Raw genomic sequence first — 12,026 nt, 5'->3', positions numbered from 1 at the left:
AGCGAATATCTACTGATCAATGTTTCTCGTTTATAACGCGACCCTATTTTCCTCGAGCGCTGCACGTGGTTCGCACGGAATAACAAATCAAGAAAAATCGTCTGCTTTCATTTCCCCAATAACCTCTTCACATCAATATAAATGCGCGTAAATTCTATCCACGCTACCATGATTACCTCCCTTGTTAGTTCCATTTCTAACGTGCCTACCGACCTTTCCTCTTGCTTTGCACAGTTGAGCTAGATTCGCTCGCTGTTATCGACGTTACGAGGGGAGACGTTTTATAACGGGAACAGCCTCGATATCTTTGACTTGTGTACTTGCTTATTTCACCAACTTACAGGATTTTTTTCCTGAATTTTCTTTCTGTTTTAGATATATAAATTTTTAGTGTATGTAATGCGTTGAAGAAACGCCCAGTATCGGCTGCAGTATCTCCCTCACGACCGGCGTCAAGAAAAAATGAATAACAACAATTGCGTGCCCAATAATATGAGACTTGGCCTCCGGTTGACGTCAGTGCGAAAGCCCTTTGGCAACTCCGGCTGGTGTAGTAACCTCCCCTGGAACTGAGAAATAAATACGCGCCTTGCCAATAATAGTCATTTTATACTTTTCTTTAGAAGACTTTGCTTTTTTGGGTAGAATAAAACTGAAAACCTCTGCAAAAAATGAGAATAACCTTTTTGCAAGTATTTTCTTTGGTTTTATCTGGTATTACTCATCCGAGGGAGGTGAAAAGATCAGCTAATTGAAACGGCAGAATTGAAAAGAATGCCTCGGACGCGTCACAACTCGAAATTTGTGGTCATCCGCTCAGTAGAGGGAGAGTAGAAAAGAATTCTAAGGTACTTTTCAGCGGATGCTGCGTGCCAAAACCGCGCGATATAGTCTACTTTATTACAGATGTTTGACAGGGCCAATATGAGTCGAGTAAAAGGAAAGGAGAAATAGCGCGTTATGTTTTGTCCGGAAACACGCCATTGCGCATGAATCTATTGGCAAAATCTCTCCTATTCCCGCTTATTGAAGTGTACCATATAATAGCCGAGTGTATGATAAGACCATGCTGCTATCCGAGACTGTTTTCCCCTACTGTTTCCAAACCTCATCTTCACACACGTGTGTAACATAAACTTGAGGTAGGGACAGGAGGGGACCAACATCATAAGCGTTCATCTGCAACAGGATTGGAGTCTGTTCCCGTGAATTTCGACTCAGGGTGTGTGCTCTTGGCATTATGCTTGATCAAGTTTGCAGCGTGAACAAAAAAGGCAGGGATATAGGACTATCCGAATCACCGGGGTTGGTACCAACGAATCGGTGAGTACCTACTATGGATAATATTTCTCCCGATGATGGCGGAGACAGAATGATCGTGAATAATAAGCTGCGTTCTCCCAACCAGATGAGTGAACCAAACACAATGGACTCTTTTCAAGATGGAGGCCAGCAAAACATGAACAACTCCGAACAGAGTGACTATCCTCCGATGGAGGGGACTCACATGAACACCGATATGAATAATTTCCCACCAACATCAGGAGAACATGGAATGGGCCCTGAGAACTATAGCAGAATGAATGATAATATGCACCATGGTCAGATGCAAAACTACCCTTATAACAGAGGGGGCTATGGCCTGGGTTCAGAACAACATGGCGGTATGCCGGCATTGGCAGGAAGTACTGAATTTGGGACTCAGGGTTCACAATTTCATGGACAGTATTCACAATCACAGGTGAGACCAGGGTATCCAGGAATGGATAAACCTGGTATGAGTCCATCCAGGCCGGGTATGGCACCCCCTGGAATGGGAATGATGTCGCCCCCTGGATACAACCCTAGTGCTCAAAGAATGATGTCTGGACAAAGTATATCTCAGCAAGGTGGCCCAACACCTACACTAAATCAGTTGCTACAGACTCCTAACTCTACCCAAAGATACCCTAATAATTACAGTGAATATCCAGGGGGGTCAGGCAAGGGAAATGACTTGGGATCTGGGAACATGCCATACAATATGCAAGGTCCATGGAACGCAAGAGCTTCATATCCCCCTGGGCCTATGGGAGGGACATCTCCTTACAGAAATCAAGTGAGTTGCTGGATATCGTTCAGAAATAAATTTTATATATAGTTCTGAAATTTCTTTTCAGAAATTTTGCATTTGTTTTGTTTTGATTGATTGTTTTGATAAGCCCAAGCCTTGCTGTGTTGGTGTAATGCTATTGATCTAGGGCATGATTCATCGGAAAACTGATAGAAAAAGATTGCTGTGCTTTAGACTAGCCAGAAAGGTACTGGAGAGCAAAATTTAGGGACCAGAAACCAAATACTACTGCTGTCAGTCATGCATGCATCCAGCATGGTGACTGACTGATATTTAAATTTGGAGGCAAAATTAGCGCTTCACAAGACAGCTGGATGAATGTGGCATTGCCCGGAGATGATTGGTTGATGGCCTTTGTCAAACAATCAATTAATCATGCCTCGCATAATGATAGCACTTTACTTCCAGCAGCCTATCATAGTATTTGCCATGCTTTCATTGATTACTTTTTTCACAGCCGAAGCTTCCCCTGTTGCCATGGAGAACATAAACTGAAATTGTGTCAGCTGAAAAGCAGATGTGTGTATTGCGTATACACACCAGTTCAGGGTCATGTCACAGTGCCAGATCACTTCATGCTGCCTAAAGCTTTATTTTTCTCTGTTGATAGCCCACCTTGGCCTTCACATTCCTTACTAGTAAACATGAAAGAAGAGTTTTGATTTTTTTATGTTTTAAAGGTAACTTTGCCATATACGGTTAAATGTATTTTCCAGGCTGTGCAGATAGTGCATGGAGAAGTGTGTTAATGCATAATTACTTTTCACTCAATACTACAGTTTGGGTTACCAATTTGTTATGTTGATGTTGAAATATGGACATTAATTTTCAGCAATGGCAGAGAATACATTATGGGATTTTGAAGCTTGCACCCTTTGGTGCTTGATGTACTTAATCATTTTCCTGCCCCCTCTCCATTTTTCAACTGTAATGAAATTAATTTGATTAATGATCCATTTCCCTTCAGCTAATTTAATCCAAGGATGCTAAACGCATATATTTTTGCATCAAACATAACTTTAACAGCAGAATGGTCATTGTTCCATGAAAAGATGTTTATTTAATACCATGAGCAACTGTTTCAGAGTTATGGAAAGGTCATTTGACGTATGAGCTAGTTAATGCATGATGAAGTGGTGCTGATGAGATCTCTTCAGTGTACCACTAGAAGAAGTAAAGGAAATGCTACTTATCAGTGTATGAGTGATGTTTTCAAAAAAGGGTGCATCTGACCTTCAGTATGTTTTGACTTGAAAGTTTGTAATTTTAAGTCTGTAGCTCAGAAGACAAAGCATTTGAAATATTTCATCTTAATCCAGAAATTTCTCTCTTTAATGATTCACTAACTGTCAAGCCAGTCATCTGATAATTGACAGTGTCACTGTAAATTCCCAGCTCCCTAATATTAGTAACAGTCATTTATTGAGGTCAAATTATCTAAACCTCAATCTTGACCCCAGTCACTTTAACATTAAATTCTTATGGGTTATTCCATTTGTGCATGCCGCTTAGGTATGTCACTTGCAAAAAGGTGTTTTTCAGGACTTATGTGCCAAACATGCAGAGTAAATGTACACGACCAATAGTAAGATGTTACATAGATCCAATATCACTGAATTACATTTCAGGTATCATTAGGTCAACACACCAATTTGGAGAGCTTGAATACTAGGGTTTAGTCTATATAAACCCAAGCCGTTAGTTACTATTCACAAGTTTTTTCTTCGATGGTTTGTACTGTTTAAAGAAAACTTTGTTTGAAGGTTACACTGTTGAGAATGGGGAGGGGTGAAGGAAGGGTGGCAAGCTAGGGTAGTGGTTAAAATTTGTCCGGGTTTGATTCCCACATGGACATAATATTTGAAGACCACATTTCTGGTGTCCCCCATTGTGATATTGCTGGAATATTGCTGTAAGTGGCTCAGAACCCAGCTCCACACTCAGATGTGTGTGGGTGTCCATATCATTGTGGACATATTTGTGTATTTTTAATAAGCAGTCCAGTAGCTGACAAGATCAATGTTCCCCATACAAGCAGGTGTCAATGAATCTGTGACAAATTGTGACCTCACTGGACAACAAAGTGGTCATTTGTACAGGACTGTTTCAGTTAAGCTGCTTGTCTGAAGCTTGCATTTGGTAAAGCTCTGTTTGTTCAAGTAAGGTCAAGGAATGAATGTCTATGTCAAGTTTTCCTGAAACCTATAAAACGAACCCATTGTTTTTCCACACAATTTTCTGGGTCTTGAGAAAAAAAAAACGTTTCAAATGTGGCTTGTGATAAGTCTATAGGTGATCATATTAGCAGCACAAATAAAGGATATTATCAATTTTCTCCTGTACTCATTAATATGAGCTCCTGATTTCTGATCCCTGCAATTTTTTGTAAGTATTATTCTCTATGATTAGACAGCTTTTTCTGTTAGTCATGATAATCTGAATAATATGCCCCAAATGGAGATTTTCTCCTTTCCCCAAGCTTTTGTTAGTGAAACCTACATCTGTATGACTTCTTTATGAGAAAATTCAAAGTCAGACTTTGTGATTAGGTCTGCACCCTGGTTAGATAAGTTGCTCACAATATCAGTCACTGGTTGGTCAAGCCCACATTTGCTTATACAAAACTTGCTGATGTTGATGTAATGGTCAGGAAAATTCTTTAAAAAGTATGAAAATATTAAGTGAAATAGTTTTACATCCTCAATGATATGTCAAGTTGTTGTAGTTTTCTTTTATTGGAGAATTAACTGTAAGCAGGAACTTGAGAAAAATCAAATCCTTCAGAGACATTGCAAAATGTTTTTTATTTCTTGAATCAGTAATCTCATCCTCTTTATTTCTTGGGTGAAAAAATCTGACCTTATACTTTCTCTATAAGGCTTCTTTGGGAATTGAAATGACCATTATTAGAGGAAGTATTTTTTTCCTCATTTGGACTCTATAATCAGGGACAATTACTTCAGATGCTTGGCCATTTTTTTTTATCAGAATTACTTTAACGTCAGTGGACTGTTGCACTGGATAGATTTCCTTGGTAATTGGCTAGTGCAGAAACCAAGAGAGGACTCGAGAGGATCATGTGGTAAAGCTTGGTTTCATGGTTGATTGCATTTCATGGATTCTCCCAGTGTGGAAGGGGTGGTGGGGTAGCTTGGTGGATAAAGCATTTACGCATCATGCTGAGGACATGGTTTCGATTACCCACATTGGTAACAATGTGTGAAGCTCAAATCTGTTGTTCCCCAGCCATGATGTTGCCGGAATATTATTAAAAGGGGTGTAAGACAATTTTCACTCGATCACAATGTGGAAGGGTACAATGTGTAAAGCCCATTTGTAGTGTTCCCCGAGCTGATATTGCTAGAGTATTTGCTAAAAGCAACCTCTCACTCACAATGTGGAACTTTACTTACACAATCAATCACTGGGTTGTGTAGTCCTGACTCATTTATTTGTGGATTACAATCAGTTATCTTGCATATTGCTGATTATGGCATTTAGCAATTAAACAAAAGGTTGTTGACTCAGAGTGTATTTCTTTTGAAATTATTACTGTAACAAAATAAGTTGGAGCATTGGCTCACAGAGTGCATTGTGTACTTTGTCCATTTTTCAGATTAGTGGTCCGTCTTATGCGAGCACACATACTTGAAACAGTTGCCATACTTGCTAATGAACACGTGAATAGAGGACTTTTAATTTTCCATCATCATATCATAATTTCCACAACTAATATTTAGGTATTTTTAATGGAAACATTTCCAAGGCTTTCCGATCAGAGCCTTTTTACATCTATATATTGACTGAAGGTCTCTAAAAATTCAAGAGATTTGTGTTCAGACTTGATACTGAGGAATATCTGATCAATTGATAAAATTATGAAAATGTACAAATGCTATTTATAAGCTGCTGCACTGCAATTAGTCAATAAGCCAGGTGTGGAGAGCCAAGAGCGCGTTCATGCCTAAGACCCAGGTTAGATCTTCTTCTGAGAAGCCAAATCCTGGTGTCCCTTGTTGTAATACAGGAATGTTACATGAATTAAGTAAATCATACTCCTTTATTTCCCAGCTCAGGAAGTAATTTGGAGTATATGTTAACTGGTTGGATCTACCCCATAAATTGTGTGCTACGGAACTTGGTAATTCTCCTTTATTCCTAGGTTGTGACAAGTGGCCGACTCTATGATTGTGTACACAAGTAAATCATTAATAAGCTTTCTGCAGGTTTTATCACTAGTTAAAGGCTGTCAGTAAGATTGTGTTGTATCTCATGAGCTTTGCAAGTAGCAGTCCAAATAGTAACTCTGAAACCTGTTGAAGATGATAAAATACATATTTGTGCAAAGAGACTCGGAAAGCTTTTGGCCTAGACTGGATAAAACTGATAAATCATTCAGTGTTTGGAAACTTAAACACAGCTGGGTTTTCTTTATCATTAATGGTACTTTTTTGTGATCGTTGGACAAGTTTCATCTTAGCTGTCACAGATATGGGTCGTTTAAGAATTCTAGAAAGTCATTAGGAGAACCTTTTCCTAATCTAGAAGTGAGAAAATTCAAACTCAGTATTGGGAGATAATGAGATTTCATTGCAGACTTGCAGGTAATAATGTTTCAATCAGAATTCAAAAAGATATAAATTGTCTTCTTTCACTGTTAAGCACTGATTTAAGCATTTTAACATTAGAAAATATGAAATCTGTTAGACACCTGTCATACACCTTAACTTTATGGTGGCCACAAAATTGAAAAGAAGGAAAATGCCTGAGAATTCAAGTGGATGTGGATAATTCTTGAGACTGTTTGAGCAGACACTACTCTGTTACGATATGTTGAAAACGTTCTCTTAGAAATTTGTATGTTGATTGGCCCTCGTCATTATGATCAGAAACTAACCAAGAAAAAGTTTATATGTTATTGTGGAAAGGTAACAATTGCAAATACAGGTCATTAAAGCACGAAATTTGATAAATTTTATTGATAAGCAAATTGTGGATAAAGCTGTTCAAAGGTACAACTTACAGTTCATTTCAATTCTTGTTAATGTTGCATTTGTTGGTAAGGTGGTGTAACTTGTAGCTATTAATAGTGAAAACCCTCACCTGTGAGGGGAACTCGGGCACCTAGGGTCAGCAGTCTATCTATCTCCCATGTTTCAGCCATGTGCCAATGTTTACTCATTATGCTGATTAGCCATGTGCTGTTTTGGCGCCTTCCCCTGTCAGTGACACTGTAAACATAAGGTGGAAATCTCCCGGTTGAGCCTGTTGTTGGGAGTGTGTAGAGGCAGGAATAATGCCTTCTCGCGTCAGCTGGGGACCCCTCCGTTGAGGAGTGGGATTGCTTTACATGGACTCCTTACAAGTTGATCTTTGCCTTTGTCATCGAGAGAACCAACTGCCTGAGGATGTGTCGTGGCCTTTTGATTGCCCAATCCTGGCTTTATGAATGAAATAAGCAGCAGACACCTTTGACATTTCTTGCGTGGTAGTAATTCCTTTCACTCAATCACATTGAAGAGAATATGATTTCAGTTCAAGATTACTGACAGTCAAGAGTTCACCTCAGCTTCCATGTTTGTGATGTGATATATTTCTTTGTTTCTCTTGTCAGTGAAAATGATTTATAATTTAACTGGTTTCAATCTGTGCCTCATTTACAACCAAATAATCTTGATATGCCTTTTAGAAATAATTTTTTAAGAGCTTTTCTTATAAAATGTTAAGTACGTTTTTTAGGCATTAATGAAGATTGAAAAGTCAACAGCATGCTGACATTTAATGGAGTTGTAAATTTGTCAAATGCAGAATATATTGATTTTTATTTCAAATCATGCTCCATATCAGAACTGTGATAGACTGAGAACTTTATTGAGATCTCTGTGTTTAACTGAAGGCTAGCGATGTCATAATGGGCTGCAACTGATTGTCAGTGTATTTTTATAGCGATGACCCTCAATTTGTGTTATTAGAAATTCAATACATTTTCAAATAATGCAGTGATTCTCTTTCCATTTGTTGTATTATCTGTTAGTGTTATATGATAATTTTTTTATGGGAAAAAGAGCGTCTAAATCATCAATTAAATGGTGTTGTCACTACATTGATGTATTTGCTGTGATAAATTACCAGTAATAGCGAGACCTTTTTTCCTAATAATTTAATGGGATTGAATGTATATATTTGGTACTACAGAATTCATGCTTGGAGTTATGGTGTCAAGAGGCACATCAGCACTTTATTTGGTTGTAAAGAGTATCGTATTTGAGAAATGATATCTGCAATACTTAAAAACTGCAAAGACATTTTGTAAAACATTTTGCTACAATCTTAAAACATTTGGTTATCCTGTAAAATCAAGTTGTATGTTATTGTAAATGCATCTGTTTCAATACCTAAGCATTGAGGACTACATGTCACTGCACTTTGCTTGTTAGAGTAGGTAATGTATGTGAGGAGCAGGTGCTTTCGACAGCAGCTGAGGAAAAATGATACTTTTTTACAGTGGAATTAACTCTTGTGTGATCAGTTTCTGCCAAGGCATTGTTCTTCATGTGTGTTAGATTCTAGCACTAGTCAAAGTCTATTGATAATCTAGACAAACGTCTGTTTTCCCTCATTGTCTAACACTGGTACCAGTTAGATATGACCAGGTTATAAATCCCTGATTTGCCACTGATCATTTACCTTATTCATATTGGTTCAGACTAGCACATTGTGATTTGGATGGTTGGAACACCAGTGACAGACATGACCATTAGACTGTTAGTCTTTGAACTGCAACAATATGGATGGACTAGTTTAGTTTGGATCTAGTAATTTTGCATAGTGTTCAAAAGAAAGCTATATGCCACTGTTATTATCAGTGACTGTTTATTGCTTTTGATTCTTTTGCATTTTGCTGTAAAAGCAAACCTTACTGTTTGATACATCAAAAATCATTTTCAGGTTGGGTAGGTTTGAGCAAGCACCTGTTTTGTTTTTGGTCCTCTGCATTTGTCTCTGTCTTTTGATTTTGTCCATCTTGTAAGTTCTCTTATTTCTTGTTTAGACTGGTTCAATACCAGGGGAGATGAACCAGCCGCGCCGTCCGACATCCATGTCCCCTTCCAACTACCAGAATGCTCCTGGGCAGTACGTGGGCGGGCCCCACCAGTTCTCCCCAGGCTCACAGAGGTATGGCAGGAGCCCAGGGGCACAGATGGCTGGTGGCATGGGGAACACCCCTTACAATCAACAGGTAGGCGTTTGGAAACAGTTACATGAAGATATTACTTCACTGGAAAGATTGTAGTTTTCAGCTTGTCCCACTTGTCTGGTGTTTCATTGTTCATAAAAATATTCATTGTTTTGGTACTCCTAGGTGTAATAGCTACTGTTTAATTGATTTTGTATTCTTTCTTATTGGTGTATCCTCAAAATAAGTGTTGTGCTGTTGTTGCATAGGCAGAAAGATTATTTGTAATGATGAAATGCTGTGATATCACAGCTGTGTCTGATTTGTCAGTTTGGTACTTATAACCACAAAATTTATCTGATTCCTTGCTTTTCCAATAATGTACAGTTTTGGTCCACTTTCTGTGCAGTAACCTTTCTGAAAGCAACATTCTTTGTTTTAGATCCATTATTACATAAAATAATGTTTTTGTAATGTAAATGATAAATCAGTATACCACACAGGGACTGCTGTGGTGTAGACAGTGATTGCAAGTTCACTGCAAAGAAAGCCCAAGTTCCTTACATGAGTACAATTTGTGTAGCCCAATTATGATGCCCTTGTAAAACCCTTCTCACCTGATCTATCTGAAAATTTTGTCTCAAAATTGTGCAAAATGCTGTTTCTTAAATTTCTTTTAGGCTATTTCAGTCAGTAGTCCTTTGAGGCTGACATCACCATTTCAGATGCATCCACACTTTAGCCAGCAACAACAACAACAGCAGCAGCAGCAACAACATCCAGCTAACAACGCAAACAGCCCAGTGCCCGGATACAGTCAGAGCATGCCCTCTTCTCAACAGCAAACTTTCCTATCTCAACAGCTTCAGCCGTCATCACAGCCCCAGCCCCCAGGGCCGTCCCCTCCCTGTCAGCCGGCCAGTCAGTCCTCGCCCCTTCACACCCCCACAACACCAATTCAAGCTCTCCAGCATCAAACATCACAAATGAAGGGTTCCCCAGTCCACAATAACTCCGAACAATCACAACAGGTCAGTGCTCCACCCATTTTGTTTGTTCTTGATTAATATAACCTTTTTACTGTTCTGGTTTTGCAATATATACCATTCAAAAAAAAAGTAGGGGATATTGGATTTAAAAGATTGATAAAATGCAAATGATGAAGTCAAGGAGGAAACATAAAGAGAAATAGTGACAGTTTATTCCATTCCTTTGGAAATGTTTCATATGCATAACCCCTACCTTTTTAATGATATATTCAGTGACGTGAAGGGGTGGTGGGTTAATGTTGTGCTTCTCACACTGGAGACCCAGGTTCACGTCCCCCACATCGGTACTGTTTTGGGTCTTCCCAAGTATGATCCTGGGATCAGGGATTTTAAGGACGTGAATTCCTGCGTTGTATGCTCATAAAAAGAGGGGTTCAATCTTTTTTTAAAAGACACTTGTCTTCAAGAAAGTAACTTGTCCTGACTAATTTGTTCTGATTTTATGACACAGTGTTTGCTGTTAATGTTTACTGGACTATTTATCAAAGAGTAATAAATTTCAAAGAATGATACCTCTAAATTATTAGTATTTCAAAATGTAATAGCTACATTATGAGCAGATATGAAATGAAACCCAAATTTATTTGCAGTTTGAAACAAGTCGAAATTAGCTAGTAGTCCATGGATAAGAAAGATACCATCATTTGATTGCCCAAAATGAAAACTGACTTATCACAGGTGTTGGGCGATGTGATTTTTGAATGCAACTGTGGACTCAACAAAATTTATCAGGCATCCACAGGGACAGAGAAAAAGTCTACTTTCGTAAAAATTCCAATCAAGTAACAATAAGTTACCAAGTTTTCTACCCTGCTAGGTTATGGCATCATTTGCAATTTCATTACTGTAACAGTTAAAGTGTTGATCATGATACACAATACAAAAACAGTATTAATAACAATATTTAAGTGTCTGGGACCCCCACTTTATTATCCTGGGCTCATGAAAATTATAAGCATGCGTCCTTCAAAGGGACCCCCAAAATGCAGGCCTCAATGAAAATCCCTATGGAATATTGCTAGAAGTGGCATAAAACCATACTTATTTATTCAATGAAGTGAAAAGGGAGAACTGAACTCGCTCGCTCACTCATTGGGATAAAAATTTCTATCTTGATCACTGGATCATGCATGAAATAGAGCAGTTTCATGAGTTTCAGCAATGATGATCGTTGATTACTGTTAATTGTACATTTGAGTTCCTTTTCAAGGATTAAAATAGTAAAATAAGAGTGTCATTTTTTCTTTGTCATCCATTGTGACAAACAAATTGCATTTGGAATGTGACATCTTGTGCTAAATGTAATGCTTAAAACTGTAGTTCTACAGCAGATGGGATTTGTGGGATCAGTGGTCAGTAAATTATGCCATTACATCTCAGCTACAGTCTTCATCCCATATCACACTCTTATAGCAGTGATGTATGTCGTAGATGCAATCTTGGTGTTGATACCTTAGGTGCAGTATGCTCTTACAGTATCAGGAATAGACCGATCCAGTCAGGGCCGATAAGCCCGCCCACTTCGTTTTTTGATGTTTACAGGGATAACCTCTTACAATGGCGTCACCGCAGGTGAAACGTATGTACACTGAGAACGGTGTTGATAAATTCTGCTTGTGGTACTTCGGTATCCGTAGTTTATGAATGATATTTAAAGAGGAAAGTGTGAATGGCATAATTTGAAGTA

The 12,026-nt window shown here is 38.5% G+C and overlaps 1 protein-coding gene across 9 annotated transcripts in view; it reads left to right on the top strand.

Annotated features, from left to right (window-relative positions):
• The first annotated feature begins 745 nt into the window (after positions 1-745).
• The window catches only part of LOC137287080 (trithorax group protein osa-like), a 57,826-nt gene continuing 46,545 nt past the window's right edge, over positions 746-12,026 (top strand). For 4 of the 9 annotated variants that reach the window (XM_067819202.1, XM_067819200.1, XM_067819201.1 and 1 more), the window contains exons 1-3: positions 982-2,098; positions 9,165-9,353; positions 10,016-10,321. In XM_067819202.1, coding sequence (XP_067675303.1) covers positions 1,337-2,098; positions 9,165-9,353; positions 10,016-10,321 — 1,257 coding nt within the window. In that variant the 5' untranslated portion in view covers positions 982-1,336. Of the gene's footprint in view, positions 2,099-9,164; positions 9,354-10,015; positions 10,322-12,026 lie in introns of all 9 variants that reach the window. The other 5 variants (XM_067819209.1, XM_067819205.1, XM_067819203.1 and 2 more) reach the window with 2 other exon arrangements.

This window comes from Haliotis asinina, chromosome 6, assembly GCF_037392515.1.
Source record: "Haliotis asinina isolate JCU_RB_2024 chromosome 6, JCU_Hal_asi_v2, whole genome shotgun sequence".
NCBI lineage: Eukaryota > Metazoa > Mollusca > Gastropoda > Lepetellida > Haliotidae > Haliotis > Haliotis asinina.
This window is presented reverse-complemented; position numbering and strand designations above follow the sequence as displayed.